Source organism: Triplophysa rosa, linkage group LG8 (assembly GCF_024868665.1).
Source record: "Triplophysa rosa linkage group LG8, Trosa_1v2, whole genome shotgun sequence".
Taxonomy (NCBI): Eukaryota; Metazoa; Chordata; class Actinopteri; order Cypriniformes; family Nemacheilidae; genus Triplophysa; species Triplophysa rosa.
This window is the reverse complement of record NC_079897.1, coordinates 22,613,681-22,634,287: the sequence shown is the minus strand read 5'-3', so window position 1 is coordinate 22,634,287 and position 20,607 is coordinate 22,613,681. Positions and strand designations below refer to the sequence as shown.

At 40.4% G+C, this 20,607-nt stretch overlaps 2 protein-coding genes across 5 annotated transcripts in view; both read left to right on the top strand.

Moving 5' to 3' along the window:
* Nucleotides 1–23: 23 nt before the first annotated feature.
* dennd3b (DENN/MADD domain containing 3b) lies at nt 24–17,518 on the top strand. 2 transcript variants are annotated; one of them, XM_057340721.1, is made up of 24 exons: nt 24–252; nt 935–1,072; nt 1,657–1,921; nt 5,899–6,014; nt 7,320–7,444; nt 7,885–7,996; nt 8,161–8,280; nt 8,393–8,611; nt 9,306–9,421; nt 9,497–9,652; nt 10,222–10,318; nt 10,390–10,493; nt 10,631–10,809; nt 10,892–11,416; nt 11,491–11,750; nt 11,838–12,008; nt 12,472–12,601; nt 12,682–12,789; nt 14,094–14,230; nt 14,656–14,816; nt 15,111–15,247; nt 15,381–15,499; nt 15,867–16,004; nt 16,088–17,518. In XM_057340721.1, the coding sequence occupies exons 2-24, from the start codon at nt 983–985 to the stop codon at nt 16,292–16,294; spliced, it is 3,792 nt and encodes a 1,263-aa protein (XP_057196704.1). In that variant the 5' UTR covers nt 24–252; nt 935–982; the 3' UTR covers nt 16,295–17,518. The 2 variants fall into 2 exon arrangements, with proteins under 2 accessions (XP_057196704.1, XP_057196703.1); XM_057340720.1 differs by having other exon boundaries at nt 25–252; nt 10,628–10,809.
* Nucleotides 17,519–19,346: 1,828 nt separating this feature from the next.
* Nucleotides 19,347–20,607, top strand: part of ptk2ab (protein tyrosine kinase 2ab) — a 50,960-nt gene continuing 49,699 nt past the window's right edge. Inside the window, exon 1 of one of the 3 annotated variants that reach the window (XM_057340217.1) lies at nt 19,347–19,544. Coding sequence is in view for 1 of the 3 variants with exons in the window: in XM_057340214.1 (XP_057196197.1) it covers nt 20,538–20,574 (37 nt within the window). In the remaining 2 variants the exon portion in view is untranslated. Of the gene's footprint in view, nt 19,545–20,473; nt 20,575–20,607 lie in introns of those variants that run through there. The other 2 variants (XM_057340215.1, XM_057340214.1) reach the window with 2 other exon arrangements.

The following is a 20,607-nucleotide window of genomic DNA, read 5'->3' as shown; positions in this document are numbered from 1 at the left end:
ACCCATGTGATGGCTTGGCGTGTACAGGCTTCACATATTGGGTCAATAAAGTGTGTTGCTCCAAGAACATTTCAGATCCAGCGAAATCAGTTCGACACTGACTGTAACAACTCACCTGGTTTACTACCTAGCGCATGCGCAGATCTCTCACCGTCTCGTGGGTTATGGTGTGGTTATTCTCCGTGGTACTTCATTTCGGAATCGGAACACCGAAGACTGACAAAGGCGTTCATTTGTACCATCATCGCAAAGGTGAGTGTTATTTCATATGTTGCTGTAGTTGGAGACAGTTAGAAGTGTAAATGTTATCCAAGCCTCTAGATAAAAAGAAAATTGTGCTACTTGTGCTGATAAGATTAGGGTAACAGGTTAAAAAGTAAAAAATAGTTTTAGGTTTAAAATTGTACTTTTGGTTGTATAACCAGGTTAAGAGCAATACTGTGCAGTAATTTGCTTCAAAGAGGGGACTCAACTAAAGGTAAATGTAAAGTATACCTGAGGGGATAACAGTATGCAAACTTTTTTGTATTTCATTTTAGATTGCAGCTCACATTTTCCTTTGTGGGCATTTAAAGCACAATTTTCTTTTTTATACTTTGGTTATTCAAATATTCTGGTTATTCAGTTCAGAAGAGGCGTTTTACACACACTTGATTGAAACTCTGCAAAGCAGGAAAATGACTGTACCAACTTATTTGTCATTTATAATTTCTCATTTGTTGTCGCTACAGCTCCGGGAAACACATTGTATCCATTTAAGTTAGTTTCAACAATGTCACTTTCTTGTGTCATTGTTGGTATGTTTTTTTTTTAATAATGTCATATATGAAAGTTGCCTTTTAAAAGTCATTTTGTTCGCCTTTGTGTTGTGCTACAGGTTTACAGACAGGCTGCCTGTTTTTTTGTGTGTGGGTTGATGTTTATAAATTCACAGTTTGCGTTAATGGAGGGTTAACAGCACCTTGCGAGGTATGAAGACAGAATGTCAATGGCAGATCCACTGCCTTCAGGATTACTGGAAGCATGTGTTGTTGTTGGACCTTCAAATGATCAAATAAAGGAGGTGTATGAGGTAAGTAATATTCTGAGTAAGATGAATGTAATGCAGTACAGCCTTTAACCGTTTTTTGTGTAACGGTGACAGGAAATTAAAAAGTGTTTGTGTTAAAGTGCCTTTAACACCGTGTTTATTTTCGAATATCTTGTCTACGGAACAAGATCAGACAGGAACATGGATTGTTTGAGAAACCTTGGTTCATGCAGTTTTGCATCTTGTTTCAGTTTTAGTTTAACCATTTATGGAACAACTATGTAAATCACTGTAAAGTTTTTTGTAAAAAGAGTCTATATGCAGCTAACTACAATGCATCTGCTTAAGAGGGCTTTGTCTTTTTTAATTTACAGTACACTGTAGCTATCTGACTATATCATTGAAGGAATACTGTAGTTCACACAAAAATAAACATCTTTTATACACCCTCTTGATGTTCAAAACCAGCATTTGACTCTTTCTTTTGTGCAACACAAAAGAAGATATTTGGAGAAATGTCTTGTTGATTTTGTGTCCATGCAATAAATGTAAATGGCTTTGAATAATTGAACTGTGTGAACAAACCACTTTACCAATTTACCTTAGCATCTCATGCACGTGGTCAGTCTTTTCTGCAGGAAAACGGAAGTCCTTTACCTCTACTTGATCCTGAGGTCCTGCAGGTTCATGCACCCCCGTTTGTGACCAAAGGGAGCGTTAATGAACCAGGTGTGGGAAACTTCAGCCGCACTCAACGGCGGTTTTCTTTCATTAAAAAGAAAAACGACAGACACTTAGCCCTTGCTGGAAAAGCCAAGGAAGAAACCACAGAGGACGTCAGCGTTCCTAAAGACCTGGACCTGGTGGCCCTGCCACAACTTTGCTTTCCAGGTGAAACCAACTATGTTTAAAATCTTTTAAAGGGTTAGTTCACCAAAACTAATCAAATCTGTCATCATCTATTCTCCCTCATGTCATTCAAAACCTGCGTATGACTCTTTTATATGTGGAACACAAAAGAAGATATTTTAAGAAATGTCTCAGTGGTTCTGTGTCGATATGGAAGTCAATGTAGGCTCTGGAGAAGAAAGAACGTCATACAGGTTTGCAATGACATGTAGGTGAGTACATTATGAGCGAAATGGGTGAACTATCCCTGTTAAGCTTTTGTGCCCTTGATCTATATTCTTACTGTCTGCTTTGTGGGGAAGACTGTAACAATGCAAGCTCTGGTCTTTTTTGCTTAAAGTTAGAACTAATGTGTTAAAATTTTTTAACACAGATCTCTGATACTTTACAAAGTGTAAAACATAAGACACTAAAATCAAAATAGCTTTGTTGGCAAGGACAAAGGTCAGCACACTGCAATATATTTTAACTCGAGCAGTAAGGATTTTAGTGTTCAATTATTTTTATGATTTTTTTCTTGTTCCAGTTTAGTTTTAGTTTCTTTTGTATTTATTGTTAATCCTTTTATTGACGTTTTAGTTAAAACGTTAGTAAAACAGTTTTAGGCCTGTCAGAGTCATCTGGTATAACTGAAATGTTTAACGAGAGAAGCGAATAGTCATCAGAAGTCTGCAGTAATGCGTAAGTCTGCTATTTACCCTGTTACCTTGTTTTAACTGTTGAACTGGACTGTTGCCTGTTGTTAGTTAAGATTATTTGAGCTTGTTTACTTAATTTCTTGTTGACTGAGTGCTAAGGTGTTAGCGTTTTTCTTCCGTTGGGTACTGTGTTACTGAAGTCACACTAAGTTCCCGTTAGCCGCTCGTTACGGCTAGACATTATAGTTTTGCAATTAAAAGCACGGAGCTAGTTGATCGCTGTTTGATTCAAGTCGTTCAGGCTTTGTTTTGCTAATCGAGAAGGTGTGTTCAGCTGTATTCTGTTCGCGCTAATCACAACACATACTTAAGCGGACGGTAGCGTCAGCCCTCGTGTTCAGCCCACCGCGTGTGAAGACCGATGAGAGTAAAGACCGACATCCACCTGGACAAACCCTATGCTTCTGACTTCCACACCCTAACCGCCTCGTTCGACCTCACGCGCCTCGCCACAGCCAGTACTCACAGATCAGGAAACCAGCTTGATATCATCTACTCCCGTAACTGCACCACAGATAACATTCAAGTCACACCTCTTCACATTTCTGACCACTTCTTCATCACTTTCAACATGCTCCTTCCTACACCAACACTACCACCCATTTATATTAGACGGAACCTTCGCTCTCTCTCCCCTAGCACCCTCTCTGCTAAAGTGACATCCTCTCTTCCCTCCAACTTTGCATCTCTAGATGCTGACACTGCCACCGACACCTTATGCTCAACATTTACATCCTTTCTAGATAACTTTTGTCCTCTGTCCTCCAGACCAGCTCGTGCCACCCCCTCCTGCCCTTGGATGTCTGACATCCTCTGTGAACAACAGAGTACACTCAAGGCTGCTGAAAGGAAATGACTTAAGGGACTACCAGTCACTACTCTCCTCTTTCTCTGCTAGTGTTACCACAGCTAAAACGTCTTTCTATACCACCAAGGTGAGCAATGCACCTAACACTCGGCAGCTTTTCAAGACATTTAACGCTCTTCTTTGCCCCCCTCCTCCCCGCCCACTTCATCTTTGACTGCGGAGGACTTCGCTGTATTTTTCACTGAGAAAACATCATCCATCAGCAAACAATACTCAGCACCTCAGACCTCGGTACACGCTACCCTCACTTCAAACATTGAACTCTCCTCTTTCACCCCACTGACTGACACTGAAGTCACCAGACTTCTCTCCAGCCACCCCACCACCTGTCCCCTTGACCCAATCCCCTCCCATCTCCTTCAGGCCATATCCAGCACACTCACACACATCATCAACACCTCCCTGCTCACCGGCACTTTTCCATCCACATTCAAACTGACCCAGGTCAAGCCCTACTTAAGAAACCCACATTGGACCCCTCTACTACCGACAGGTAAAGACCTGTCTCTCTCCTCCCATTTATTGCAAAAACACTTGAAAGGGCAGTTTTCAACCAGGTGTCTACCTACCTATCCCAGAACAAACTACTGGATGACAAGCAGTCTGGCTTCAAAACAAACCACTCCACTGAGACTGCACAACCATCGGTCACAGAAGCACTGCGGCTAGCCAAGGCGGAATCTAAATCCTCGGTCCTGATTCTGCTAGACCTATCTGCAGCGTTTGACACTGTCAATCACCAGATACTGCTAGCAACCCTGTCATCTCTAGGAGTCTCAGGCTCTCCTCTCCGCTGGTTCAAATCCTACCTCTCCGACAGATCCTTCAGGGTGTCATGGAGGGGCTCGCTGTCCACTGCTCACCACACGATCACTGGGGTCCCTCAGGGATCAGTGCTTGGACCGCTGCTTTTTTTCCATCTGCACGGCATCCTTGGGACCCTTCATACGGGCACACAGCTTCTCGTATCACTGTTATGCTGACGACACCCAGATCTACATCTCGTTTCACCCAGACAATACCACTGTAGCAGCTCGCATTACAGCCTGCCTAAAAGCGATCTCAGCTTGGATGAAAGAGCATCACCTCCAGCTGAACCCTGCCAAGACAGAACTACTCGTGTTTCCGGCACACCCCACGGTGCAACACGATCTCACCATCCAACTTGGCAATACCACAATCACTCCTTCCATAACAGCCAGGAACCTCTGAGTCATATTTGATGAACAGCTGTCCTTCAATGATCACATTGCAAAGACAACGCGGTCATGCCGATATTCCTTATTCAACATTAGAAAGGTTAGACCCTATCTCACTGAGCATGCGGCACAACTCCTTGTCCAGGCCCTGGTAATCTCAAGGTTGGACTACTGCAATGCTCTCCTTGCTGGTCTTCCTGCAAAGGCTATCAAACCACTCCAGCTGGTTCAGAACACAGCAGCACGCCTAGTCTTCCAACAGCCCAAAAGGGCTCGTGTGACACCCCTTTTCATCTCTCTCCACTGGCTACCAGTTGAAGCCCGTATCAGATTCAAGTCACTAATGCTTGCCTACAGGGCCATCACTGGATCTGCACCGCCATACTTTCACACCCTCCTACACTCCTACACCCCATCAAGAACCCTGCGTTCAGCAAACGAGCGGCGTCTTGTATTGCCTTCTCATAAGGGCAGTAAATCGCTTTCCCACTTTCACAACTCCTTCCTGGTGGAACATTCTTCCTAACTCGGTCCAGTCAACCACATCTCGCACAACATTCAAAAAACTACTTAAAACCCATCTCATCTGTGAATACTTGACAGACAAATGAAAAAAAAAAACTTTCTTTCAACAGGTATTGTTCTGGCTTTTGTTGAAACTAGTAACTTTGTATTAGCACCTATTGTATTATTGCTCCCTGAACTCTTTGTAAGTCACTTTGGGTAAAAGCGTCTGCTAAATGACTTAATGTAAATGTAACTCTGTTAAAGGGAACAGTTCATCCAAAAATGCTCACCCTCTTCCAAACCTGTGTAATTACGTTATTCTGCGGAGATATTTGGAAGAATGTTTGTAGCCAAACAGATTTGGGGCACTATAGAATTCCATAGAAGGGTAAAAAACTACTATGGTAGTTAATGGTGCCCCAGAACGGTTTAGTTTCCCACATTCTTCAAAACACCTTATTTTTTAAACGAAGATTTTAACAGTTTGAGGGCAAGTAAACAATGACAGAATTTTATCCCTTTAACTCTGTTCTTAAGGTCGTCAGTTCTCATTACTTCTCAGTGGCATTGTCATATTCAATGAAGACGGGTTGTAAAGGATTCAAAAATGTAATCTAAATATAATAAAATGTAATTATTAGTGTATAAATATTGAAAGAAAACATAATATGGTTTCTTCCCAATCAGGAGGTCTTCAGGTATCTCAGAAGCAGCAGGAAGAACAATTCCACTTCCTTGTGTTTACTGATGTCTTTGGAAACCAGTCACATGGGGTAGTTCTCCAGTACTACAAACCAGTACAGGTCAGATTTCTATAATAACCTCTCTTCATGGCTGTATACTGACAGGTCACCTGTGCTCTACATCACCATTTGTATAGTGGTGTGTCTGGCTTGCCAACTAAAATCCATGACACTATTACTATTGCTATTAAGTGGCCATGTTGCCACCAAATTCTTGTGCTGTCAGTTGGTAGAGACTCAGCCTTAGATAGGTGAAGTGTATATGGTTAAAATCCTGAATGTAAAGAAACAGCCTTTTCATAAGAACAGCAAATAACTTAAAGGACTCATCACTTTCAATGAGCACTTTCAACAAGTTGGTATGATTTATTAGGGTCTTCATGAAATGTATGGAACATATTTTGCTTAAAAACACTCAATTGCTGTGTAAACAAAACCCTTTTTGCCTCGACAAAAACAGCTATGCTCACAGCAACCCGTTTTGGTGCATGTCTCTTTAAATGATAATGAGTTACAGCGCACCCCACCCTCCTTCCATCCGGCGTGTCAACACAACACACGTGTAGTACTGCCATGGCAATGGTTTAGGTAAATTATGTTTCCTGAACTCCTCTGCGGTTAGTTTCGTTTTAAACGTCTCAAATCATTCGTCCCGAGACTAAAAAATCTGTCACAGCAAACCGCATCCTAATGCGCTCACGTTGTGCATGTATGCTTGCCTAAAATCCACGGAATGCGCACCTGCAGATCTCAGCGGAATTACGTGGATTTTAGCGCTTGTCGTTGACAAGTTATAATGTTACACACACAACGTGAGAGCATAACTATGCTGTGACAGATTTTTTAGCCTAAAGACGAATGATTTGAGACGTTTAAAACGAAACTAACCGCAGTGTTCGCCCCTGTTCATTAGCAAAACAAACAGCTTGCCGCAGCTGAACATATTAAAATATTGTATTAACATACATACAGCTAAACTCCAAGTGCCCATTTGCCAAATAACATATAAATATAGAGTAAGTTTAACACTGGCTTTGAATGTTCTATTCAGCCCGTGACTGACTTAGCTTCCTTCGCTATCATATGCTAACGTTATCCTCCTATATATACGGTACATGTACGGCTCGATTTCTCACATGCTTGCAGGGAAAGGCTCATCAAAACAAACTTACTGGGATCTTGTTTTTCACGTTTTCTGGGTTGCTAGATGCACCGGGGACCCAATTGTAGCACAAATTTGGATTTTCATCCGATGACTCCTTTAAAAAAAAAAAAAAATTACAATACAATACTTGTTACCCCAACACACAGGCTGTGCCACTGATCCTGCATTTCAGTGCTTTATTTTATAATCTGGTTTTCCAGGAACGGATGTTAAAACATAATGGACATCAGCGCTTATCCAAGCTTCCACGTCTCTACAGTGCTTATGGGATTTGCATCATATCAAAACATCCGTATTACAACGCTCTCAAGGACTGTCTGTCCAGGTATGGCCAATTTTTAATAGCTATGTACAGTAATGACATGCAGTATATTGGAAAAAGAAGAGAATTAGAATTTAGAAATTAATTTCAGTACGACTAGAAAGCATGGACAACATTAGTTCTATGACATCATATCACAGTTTCTTAAAGGCCCAATAAAAAATCGTCATCTCCTTCGGCAAAGAAGCGGAAACGTGACGACATCTTAGTTCTGTGTCAGCCACCACTGTAGTGCTTCAAAAGGGAGGGGTGGAGTGAGGCGTTGGTTGCAATTCGCAACCTCGCCACTAGATGCCGCTAAATTTCATACATTGTTCCTTTTAGAGCAGAAAACTAAACTAAATAACGTGGTTTTCACTGTCCCTTAACAGAAATATTTCCCTGTGTGTTATAAGATAATGAACATTTACAACAAAACTCTTCTTGGGTTTTCATGTCTCTAGCCTGTTAGGTCGGCTCAAAACCTGTCAAAATACTGATATGGAGCAGGAAGTGAAGGAATTCTCTGCCAAACTGGCTCTTGTGCCAACTCCTCCCCCTGGTCAGCTGCATGTGGTGGGTTTAAATGTGTCTTAAATGTTTACCAAGAGATGATATACAGTAGCTCATTTGTTTGTCTTCACAGAATATTCATATCATTTACGTGAAGTATATTCGTAGTTAAAGAGCAAGATTTGAGTGTGTCGATTTAAATCGAGTGTTTCTCTGTTTCCTGTCAGATGTTCACTCTGCGTCCTGTAACAATTGTACTTCCATCCAAAGAAGATAAAAATCATCCTGTTATTGACCTGGATCTTCATCTTCCATTCCTCTGCTTCGGGTCCAGAGAGCTGCTGCAGGTCTCCGATATAAATGCTGATGACTTTGTAAAGATTAATAGGAGGTTTTCCATTTTAAAACTGTCTTTCTGGCCCACAGTAATAACTGACGCGTGCGTCTGTTCCTCTGCAGATTATAAGCAGTATACTCACAGAACAGCGTATGGTGTTCTTCTCTTCAGACTGGGCCAAACTGACTCTGATCGCAGAGTGCTTCATGCTGTATATTCGACCTCTGCGCTGGCAGCACCCGCTGGTGCCCACACTGTCCCGACAGATGCTTGACTTTGTCATGGCACCGACCCCATTCCTCATGGGATGCCACCTTAGCCACTATGATGAAGTAGCCATGGTAAAGCTGACTGAAGTTCTTTAAAGTGATAGTTCACCCAAATATAAAAATTCTGTCATCATTTACTAACTCTCTTGTCATTCTAAGCCTGTGTGGCTTTCTTTCTTCTGCAGAACACAAAAGAAGATGTTTTGAAGAACGTTGACCCCGTTTGGCCTCCCTTGACTAAACCACTGAGACATTTTTCAAAATATCTTCTTTTGTGTTCCACAGAAGAAAGAGTCACACAGGATTTGAATGACATTATGTCAATAAATGATGACAGAATTTGTATTTTTAGTTGCAATATCCCTTAAAAAGGCACGAGCCATCTTTGAATGTTTAGAAATTCTTGACACCAGTATTTGAAGAGTTTGGTTCCAAAATGAGATAACTCCGTTTTTACATTTTTTCAAAAATCATGTTTTTTTTACTGTGCATTCCAATTAATATCAATCAAACTGCAGTTGGTTGGTTTTGATTTAAGCCATAATAACTAAAAGAATACAGCTAACTAGCACAATAAAACACAATAAAAACATGATAACATAATAGAAAACATGATTTTTGAAAATTCTTAAAAATAGAGTTGTCTCATTTTGGAACCAAACTCTTCATTTACTTCACTGTTTGTCGACATCTTTTGATCCGTGATTTGTGATTGCAGTAAAATTGTTCTCTAATTCACTACTGATGTAATGAATGTGTCCTACAGGAGACAGGTGATCTGATTTTGATCAATATTGATGAAGGAAAAGTGGTCTCTTCTGACTATCATGACGTCGACCTTCCAGAAGCCCCTCAGACAGCTGCTGAGTGTTTCAAGAGGCGGTAAGAACAATCTAATTGTTCAGTTTCTTGTCTTGCTCTTGATGTTTTTCTTATTGGTTTGTTGTCTTCATGCAGAAGGAAAGGTCTTCAGTTACACTATGACCTGGAAGTGCTTCATCAGGGCATCTGCAGAGATGTCAATGAGCTGCGCATGCAGAGAAGACGCTGGCAAAACAAACTCAATGGGGATATTCAGAACATCACCCTTGAGCTCATCGTGAACATGTTTAGGTAAGCATATGTGACCCTGAACCACAAAACCAGTCGTAAGTAGCACGGGTATATTTGTAGCAATAGCCTACATTGAATGGTTCAAAATGATCGATTGTTCTTTTATGCCAAAAATCATTAGGATATGTTCCATGAAGATATTTTGTCAATTTGCTACCGTAACTATATCAAAACGTTATTTTTGTGAGTGGATGCAGCTAAATCGTTCATCTACTCTCCACAATGTCATTACAGTGGTAAGCCTAAAGAGAGCATTAAAACAAACCTGTTTCTCCTAGCAACGGCCTGCTACTACGCCTCTGATGGACAACTTTAAAAGGGATTTTCTCAATATTTGGATTATTTTGCACCCTCAGATTACAGATTTTCAATTAGTTGTATCTTGGCAATAGTTGTTCTTACAAACCATACGTCAATGGAAAGCTCAAAATACTAAAAATTGACCCTTCTGACTGGTTGTGTGGTCCAGGTTCACACATAAAGTATAAATTAGGAACTGAATTTGGATCAGTGGGTTGTTTAAGTGATACGCTTGTATAGTTGTAACAATTGTTTTTGTCTTTTTTCAGAGATGTTGCTGATCACCTAAATTATGAGCACAGAGTTTTTAACACGGATGAATTTCTGAAGACCAGGGAACCAGGAGACCAACCGTTTTATAAAACGGTGACCGTCTGTATTATAAAATGGCTCGTTTCTGACCAAACTATACGACTGATGGCTTTTTGTCATGACAGGTCCTGGAAACACACATTTTCCACTCATTCTTAAAAGACCGTTTGAATGGAAAGTTTGATACATTTACCAGAATGGAGCAGAGCACTCGGACAGAAGACCAAAAGTATGTTGAAATTAATATGAAATTAAATACTATACGTTTACCGCTTCTGATTATTTCCGTGCTATAGTTGATGTTAAATAGAACGTATTATAAACATGTTTACTTATTTAGCATTTCTCTATTTATTTGTTGAGGAGATGGAAAGCATCATTGGATTTCTATCGCAGACGCACTGTCAAGGAGATGGCTCTGAAAAATGGTCGGCCAGACACCGGTCTGAATAAACGTCTTGGCACGAGTCTCCCTAACCTGGGCGAAGAGACTAACCCGAGCGTCCTGAGACACATGTCTCCAACGAAGATCTTTCCTGAAATGCGTAAGAGAAAAACAGTATATTCTTCTGTCTGGAAAAAGATAATTTCAGCGGATTTTCCTTGCAAATCTTTTTTTTCCCAAAGCTCTAACCACATCAGCCAAACCTGTCAAGATGTTCAAACTGATCGATTTCCCTCCTCCCTTGAGCTACCCCCACGTGTGTCATTACTTTGGAGATCTTGTCCTCCAGCTGAACAAAGCCATCTCAGCCACCCCGCCCCATGACTCCAACCTGCTGGCCAGGTACCACTACCTGCGCGGCCTTGTCAACATGCTGAACTCGAAGCGCTTGGATGCCCTCAGTGACTTCCAGAACCTGTACAAAACAGATATGGAGATCTTTCCAGAGGAGCTGGTAAGGGTGCTGGTGGACTCTCTGCAGACGGAGGAGAAAGCCCAGGCAGAGAGAAGATCGGAGCTTAGGTGGCTTATCTCTAAAGTGAAGAACAATGATAAGAGCAAGCGTGTGGAATCAGATGGTCGCGTGAAGAAGTTTGAACTTCCTAAGAGTCCAATGCAACTGGAGGAGTTTGTGAAGTGCACTCAGGAATCTGGAATTGTACGGGACGTGGGCGCCATCCAGAGATTGTTCGAGGCTCTCGCTGTCGGTAGGTCTTCTTTGCCACAGCATGGATCCTGTTTACTTTTCTTACATTTGTTCTGATTCCTTTGGCTTTCTCAGGTGAGCCAAAACAAATAGATCCGGAGATGTTCCGTGTGTTTTACACTTTCTGGAAGGAAACGGAGGCGGAGGCACAAGATCTTTTCCTACCTGATGAGGTGATGGAACGTTTAGACAGCAGAGAGCGTGTGTACAAGCTGTCCAGCTCTGTGAATACCAGTTATGGCGTTGGTAAAATTGCCGTGACCCAGAAGAGACTCTTCCTGGTGACCACAGGCAGGCCGGGTTATGTCGAGATCACCAAGTTCAGAGACATTGAGGTTTGCAACTTCATGCCTGTACAACAAGTTGTTGCATCCCAATGTTGGTGTTTGGTGGTAGTCAGATGAATCTTGTAACCCTGACAGGAAGTGAAGATCTCTGCAGCTCCATTCCTGCTGTTGAGGATCCCGTCGCTGAAGATCAAGAACAGACTGAAGAAAGAGATATTTGAGGCTAATTTAAAATCCGAGTGTGAACTGTGGAACCTGATGGTCAAGGAGATGTGGGCTGGGAGAATAATGGCCGACAACCATAAGGTACAAGTTACCTGTGCTGTAAAATGAAGAACCGGGGGTTGCTTTATGAAGAAAGCAAAACAAATCTTGATGATGATATTATTAATATGGTATTAATTGTCTTTGGATATGCTGCTTAATGACTTTTCCTTTCTAATATCAAAACCAAGAGCACACAGCTTTGGAATGCTGTATCCTACATCTGACTATTGTTTTTTTTGCACACATGCCCAAACATGTCTGTGACTCATTGGGGTGGTTTCCCGTTCAGGGCTTAAAACTAGTCCTAGATTAAAGTACATGTTAGACAAAACAACGGCACTCATGTATTTTAAGATATGTCAGTGCAAGCAGTTTTCAGTTTAGACAGATCTAACAGATTTTAGTCTAGGACTAGTCTTAAACCATGTACGGGAAACCGACCCATAGAGGACACAGTAAATGCTGTTCTTGTGTTTTTAAAACACCCTCTTCTCTTTATCAGGACCCTCAGTATGTGCAACAGGCTCTGACTAATGTCCTGCTCATGGATGCAGTGGTGAGCTGCTTACAGATACAGAAACCCATTCTTGCTGCCTCCAAACTTGCATATTATGAAAGGTTACGCCATGAAGGTGTGCTTAAGTCTGTAATGTGTCCTGTCTGATATATATGAAGATAGCCATAACATGCTTTATCTCTTGTGGTCCCACAGCTCCCATGATTATTCCCAAACCCACAGCTGAGACACTGAAGCACAAGATTAATCCATCTCAGAACATGAGGAGCCTTCAGTCTGTTGACGTTTTGCTTTACACTCCAGGTCTGCATACAGGAATATTTTGGTTGTATAAATGGTTATTCCAAAGAATGTTTTTATGCTTGCGTTAATGTGTGTTAAGAGCATTCGATTCAAAACCTAGTGGTTTTCATTCGCGCTTTGATCCACACCTAAATAATCGGAGGTGGTCTCTGTCCGATTTCTATGGGAGTTTGTTTCTGTTTATCACACTCTGATAATGGATAAAAATCATCTTTTATGAACACATTTGGGTCCCTTGTGAAAGCAAACTGAAGCAAACTTGTGAAACCAATTCAAAATGATAATATTTTTATATTGTTTATATTTCACCTGTCGAAATGACCCTACTGCAACTCAACACACTTCTTTGTGTGCTCAAATTGAATGTTTAGTGTGTTATAAAAATGAACGTCTAAGATGATATAAATGTGTTGAAAGTTTTTAACAGGTTGAGTTGTTTTGGGTGGTCTTGACGTTATCTGGCAATGTCACATGACAGTAATAAAAGGAAGCATTTTAAAAACAAGGGACCACGGGAGGCATTAAAAAGATTTGACCCAGACGCCTCACTGGAAAGCCTTTAAACAACTTTATTTATACCTCAATAAGGATGATGTGACATTCAAATTGAATTATGTGGTGAACAAATATTACAATTCCTGGTAGTGGGCATAGATCCCAAGTGGAATCTTCATGTTTAAATCAATGTTTTGTCACAAACAGGGAATATTTTGAATTAAAGAACAGATTGGTTTGAATCCAGGTTTTATCGAACACCTGAATGAATCGGAGCGCATTTTTATTTATAGTAGCATGTACAGTAAAGTAAAAGTAAAGTGATGTCCGGAGGCCATATACAGCATGTGCCGTATTTGCTTTTGATGCTCACTCAGGTTTGAATAATCCATTAAAATATGAGGAAAATACAACTTTTTAAGGTATTAAGTTATTTATTTGGAAAACAATAAGAGTCAAACTACTGCACATTTTAATATACAAAACAAACATTAATGTTTTTGATCCTCTCTTTTTTTTCACTAAAGCAGCCATTTTCCTTCAATAAGCTTGTTGTGTGTAATAGTTTGCCAAGACTCTTCTCAAGAATTCTTCTCAAAGCTGAGCTTTAGTTTACATTCCAAGCACAACTACACAAAATGCATAGAAAAAGTTTAAATCTTTAATAATGTATTGACTAAACAACAAAGACAACAATCTTTTAATGTTGGACATCCCTTTTGGACACTTGAGTACAGAACTGTTCAACACAGCCTTGAATACAGACTTGTACTAATTGTTAAATTTGCACTTTTTTATTCTCTGTAAAGGACAGCTAACTTTCTCTGCTGATCTGGATGGGAACCCTAAGCTTTGGTGTGCTCTCAGCTGTGGGAAAGTGGTTGTGTTTGATGCTGTTAGTTGGTCCCTGCTGCAAAACTGCATTGATTTAGGAGATTCTCAACTGGTAAGACGCATTCAAGATACTGGTAGACTGATGATGCTGATATAAGATGAGCAATCGAGAGCGATGTAAGATTTCCACAGAACTAAGAAATATGAATGTGTTTGTGATGTCAGGCTCCTGTAGGAACAAATAAGGTTTCACCTGTTGGAGTGTAACCAGATTTGGTTGCTTTTTGGTCTGCAGCTTTAAAGTATACAGTATATCATGCCATATTGTGGATTGGATCTTGTAACGTTAAACTCTAGGGGGGGTTTCTTGGGATTATCTTAAACAAGGACTAGGCCTTAGTTTATTTAGAAAATGTAAGTAGTTTTAACAAACATGCCTTACAAAAAACTTTTAGTCTAGGACTAGTCTAATCCCTGTCCGGGAAACTACCCGTAGATCTCATTACAGATTTAAACTATCTGTGTTTTTGTACCCAGAACTGCATGATGGGATTGGACCAGGAGCATTTGTGGATTGGCTCTCAGGACTCTGTCATTTACATAATCAACACTCGCAGTATGCTGTGTCACAAACAGCTGACGGAGCACCGCGGAGAGGTCACCGATTTCGCCCTGGAGAAACTGAGCCACAGACCCAGGTGAACATTGGACAGTAGCCACGTTTATTTGGCCTGACCTCAATATCCTGGCAGGGGACAGATTAGTGTGGCCCTCCCTCATTGTGATCACATTGCTCTGGGCACTAAATAATAATTAAATAGAAAAATAAACAGATTATTGAACCCACCAACTCTATGAGCATTAAATACAATAGAAAGAGAAATACGTTTTTTAACTCACCAGCAGGTGGCAGCATTGTAACATTTTCTGTGCGTTTGCCAGCTGTATGGAGATAATAAACAATAAAGAAACATCATTATGTGTTCCTGAAGCCATGCGCAGGTGTATTCCTGTAGTGCAGATGGCACTGTCATCGTCTGGGACGTCCCCTCTCTGAGGGTGAAGAGACGGGTTCATCTGACCTGTGACAGATTACAGTCCATTCAAGTCCACGACACTGTATGGTGTTGTAAGTTTCTTTTAATGCTACTAAAGTATATCCAACAATCATACTTACTAAACATCGAATTTAAACTCATACACATGGCTTATGCCATACAGAAACCTATAGAAATTTATTGACGTTTTTTTCATTTGTGAAGGTGCCAGGGATTGTGTGATGGAGCTGAGACAGAACGGATGTCTGCTTCGTAAGATTTCTCTCCTAGAAGATGTAAAAACAAAAGCCAGTGCCTTCAGCAGGATCACACTGCACATGGAGGTTCATATCAGATGCATTTACTAGTCACACCATTTGATTTGTATGTATGGCCAAGGTTGGCAGTAAGACATCTGCAAGTGCAAGGACCCTAAAGTGTGGCAAATATAAAAGTAGCATTCTTTAAGAACGAATTATTTAATACATTATATTACTGTCTATTATTAGAATACTAAATCATCTGTTAATCAATATAAAAACAATGTTTTGTTTAACCTTATAGAATATAATATTGTAAGATGATCCATATTAATAAAATTGATTATAAAGTGTTATTGAAAATATAAAGATTATATTGAAATGCATAAAATGATGATGCTCTCAGATACAGTCAGATGATCTCAGAGCTCTTGTTTGTGTTTTTTTTTAGAGAAAACAGATCTGGACAAGTTTCACAGACTCAGCAGAGCTGTATATATTTGAATCCTCTGACCCAACAAAACCACCCAAACGGGTCACACTCCCTGACTGCTGTGGGGTCACCTGTATGATCAGGGTGAAGGATCAGGTATTCAGTGCTTTCATACATTACTGGAGGCATAAGATTTCACACACAGTAAGACTGAAACTGACGGCGCTTTCTTTCTTTAGGTGTGGATTGGATGTAGCAGTGGTGTGACTGGCCTTAGCAAGGTTGTGGGGAAGATCTTCGTGTTGGACTCGGAGAGCCTGGCGGTTGAGAAAGAGCTTGAAGCCCATGAAGACTGCGTACGAACGCTTTTCTCAGCAGAGGACCGATATGTTCTCAGTGGTTCTGCGAGGCTTGATGGCAAAATTGCCATCTGGAGAGTCGATTAAAACAGTCGATGCATATTTGAATGTATATTAAGGTGCATTAGAATTTGTAATGTGCCACTTGCAAGTAGATACATGCATCTTTAATACTCTGTCAAACTGTTAATGTCTAGTTTAATGAGTCACACACACATACATTGGCCTTTAAATGTGTCATATCAGGCTGCTGGTACTGGTTTTGATTGAAGTTAACCTTTCCTTTGCCACTGATGTGTGAAAACTGGAAAAACTGCATGTCAAATTATGTGGAAATAACCAGAAGCTTTTAAAGCTTAGGGTTGTTTGTATAAACCAGTGGTTCTCAAAATGGGGGCTTTGGCCCCCTGGGGGGCCCCAAGATGGATCCAGGGGGCCACAGATTTTGTGGCATTTTATGAAATATAGAAATTGATCATAGATTTTATGCAATCAAACATCAAAAAAATGACACCACCAACCAAAAGAAATGAGGTTCCAGCATTGTATAACTGAATATGTTTTTGGTTTAATTAAAATTCTAAGTTTAAGATTATACGTCTTTATACGGGGGCCGCAAAGCAATGCACTTAACACAAAGGGGGCCTTGCAACGAAAAAGTTTGAGAACCACTGGTATAAACAGTCCAACATTAGAAATCAATGCTGTGCTCTTAAACGCTGAAATTGGAATGCTCATCCGAACAGTCACTGTGTAAATATATCGCAGTGTGTAGCACTAAAAGTAAGGTTTTAAGCCTTGTGGCTGTAGAATATAAATAACAATTTTTGTATAGAATTAGCAGTCCTTTGAAAACCTATCTTGTTCCAAAATAGCGGAATAAAGAATTGGGTGAGGTTTGCGGCACTGACATGCTCACAATTTCCTGAAAAGCCCCAGATCAAAGAGTTGAGGTGCATATACCAGCACTGGCTGAGGATGGATGACAGCCATAATGAGTATATTGTGTAACCGTATGGCAATCCTTGTGGTGCCTTTGGAAATCACTTCTGTGGTTGTACGAAGAAAGTGCTCTTCTGTCATGTTTGCTTTTGTAGGGATAGATATTTTCCTTTATTTATTTCAGATGTTTCCGGTAAATCATGTCACAGATAATAAAAAAATCATATAAAGTAGAATGAAGCACATGTTTATGAACATTGTCCCTTTCACGCTTAAATCTCTAAACCTCAGTGAGAATTAGTTTGATTTGTGCTTTTGCATGTAAAATGATATTTCAACCTACTTTAATAAAGTAATTAAATCATTTTGTCCAGACACATTGACTTTTGTATTAAATTATAACTAGATTACATTTAAATCAGTACAAATGATAAATGAATACTTGACATATTTTGATGGGAAAGGGAGCAATTCTCTCGGTTTAAAAATGTAACGGTAAAAAAACCCATTGTCACATTTTTATGATCTGCGCATTATGTCTTTCTTTTGTGGCTAGTAAATGTTTGCAACTTTCTTGAAAACAAGTGCTAATGCTTTCTGTCATACCCTAGAATAACATGCTGATGTGAGTCGGTATTTATTATTCAAATAATTGACTGAACACGTTGAGCTGATTCTAGATCAGATCTCTTTGGAGGTGTTTGAGGAAGGGGCCCTGGGCTGAAATTTTCCCGCCCATGCAGAGAGCAGCCATTGGCTGAAGTTTAACACTCTGACCCCGGGGTCAGCCATCCAACTGTCAGACGTCATTGGAAGGAATTTTGGGGATGTGTCTGGAAGACAAAGCCAGCACACATCCATCCTCTCCTGAAGTCTCTGGAGTGTACAGTGTGTACAGTGTGTGTAGGCGTGCAGCACACATTAGAGCTTGATGCATTTCTGTGTAAATCAGAAGCAGAAAAACAAAACTTCATAGATATCAGTTCTGATTTTGAATATATTTCTGGGTACATTTTTGGATGCACTTGACAGCTACACAAGTGTCATATTTTATGTCGTCAACAGGGTGTGGTGCAGTAAAGTAAATTTGCCCTGTTGGTGGCACCATTTCCTAATCAATCACCTTCATCAGCATTTACAACATATTTAGCCTAAATAAGGTTTTTCGTTAAAAAAAAAAACCCGACAAAATCATTGTTTTTTTAAACCTGTCACTAAGATGAAGTCTCTATTGTCGAACTATATTAGCACTGAATAGTTGGTGGAACATGACTCATTCTTAACTGCATCTTATTTTTTGTTGACCACCTGATAGGTTTACGGTATAATCGTAAAGGCTCTCGTAACCCAGCACCGGACTGCCAGTGTGTCAGCCATATTGGAGCGACCGAACTGCAGCAGCCAGGATTGGTCAGAACCGATTCGTTCGGACGGACGGTTCGTTTGAATGAATTGGTTAGTTGCACGGGTTAGTCAAATACTTGGTTACGTCTTGTTTTTATTGTGTTTTAGAATATAGTGTATTTAATGTTTGCATTTAGTATCAAATGTGAGGTCCAGTTTTGCGCTGTAACTTGAATTAGACGCTCCAATAACGTTTTGCACATTTTAAAATTCTGTTCGCCATTGTATGCATACCAATATTCTTCAAAATATCTTTTTAGGTGTTTTGGCAGACGAAAGTCATACAGGTTTGAAATGACAAGAGGGTGAGTAAATGATGACAGAATGTTTATTTTGGGGGTGAACTATCACCCCTTACGAAAATTTACCATGGTTTAACTACAGTTAAAATTGAAAAACAATGGTTTTACTACAGTTAAAACAACAACAAAAAACATGGTTACTGTAGTAAAACAATGGTTATCACAAAATAACCATGGTTTTGACAACCACGTTTTTTGTAAAAAACATAGTAAACGATGGTTACTGTAGTAAAACCTTTGCCCTAAGTAATCAATGCACCAAAAAACATGGTTAGCCTACTACACTTGTACCACAAAAAAAAACATGGTTAATTTTCGTAAGGGACTGTAAAAGGCAAAATTGGCGTTGTTTTTATTAACTACTAATTATTATTATTGACTTATTATTTGGCGTTGTCATGCATCCCTTTAAAGATCCCTTTTACAGCAGTGATTGAAAACGCTTTGCGAATCGGTTCGATCGAATCAGTTCAACCGAATTCATTCACGAACGGACATCACTCCCAGCAGCAGCGAGAGGGAGAGCAAGAGGGAGGATTCCGGTCTTCAAATCAACTACAGACCCCACGGAGCCTGAGCGGACCCACAGGCAGCGCTAACACAGGATTCAACCCCAAACCAATCACTGCGGAATAAAGGGTGTTTATCGGGCGCGAGCGGTTTTTGAAACAGCCGATGAACACAATACGGTAAATATTGTTCTGTGTTAACGGTGCACATTTTAGGTATGAAATAATAATTGCAATAACTGTGTTAGCCTGGTAGCATAGCGGGAGGTTTTCTTATCTATAGTTGGACCAGGGGAGTGGGCTTTCCTGGGCCAATTTGACATGTTGTTGTGCCTTAGATTATGAATGCGAGGCGTGTTGTTGTATAGCAGCGTTGCTAGGATTCCTGTATCATTATGAAATTGCTGATATGAGTCAAACCTCCAAGGTTTTGCAGGACGGAGTGCCCGGGTAAATGCGAAAGAGACCATACTCCATAATCTCAAGCCATTCCTAATGTTTTCGTCCTTTTCTTCTTTTTGACTCGGGTCACGTTTAACCTCAACCAGTTTGTTTAGTAACCGTGATACCCTTACAAAGTATTATCATCGGGGCACGTTTATGTTGAGTTGAACGTGTTGTGTATTGTTGTCAGACCGCAGTTGCTGTTTCTGTTCACATGGTGAGCTGAAAACAACAACAAGAGACAAACAACGAAACGAGTTAAATGCGCGGGCACGCTTTTTATAGTAATAATATCTGCCTATGAATTTTACTCCCGAATTGATGTATCATATGCCGTTACGTCTCCGAAGTACCGACCACAGCGACTGTGATTGTTGGAGGCTAGTCACCTGCTTGAGGTGATAGTTCGACTTCGCATGGAGGTCGAGTTTTAAAACCAATTATTGGTTATTTGCCATCAAAGTAACACATTATGTATTTCCTATGAATGGAAATGTAACACTCTTTCACGAAACTACAGATTCAATATATACTTTTGAAACAATAATGTACACATATTTCTTGTTTTTTGGAATTTTTCTGGTTCAGCGCAGCGCCAGATTGAGGGCGGGGCTTCTATAGCCTACGCGTGCGCGCACCTTTGCAGGTATTCTCTAGCGTTACGTCATTAGTACAGGTAGGGATCGCTGAGGAAACAGCCTCACCCGTTCTGGTACATGGATATACACCATGCAGTTCTGGAGTTTTCTAAGTTGTGCCAGTGCAGGTATGTGGGTTTATGCTACAGTGCTGCTGACAT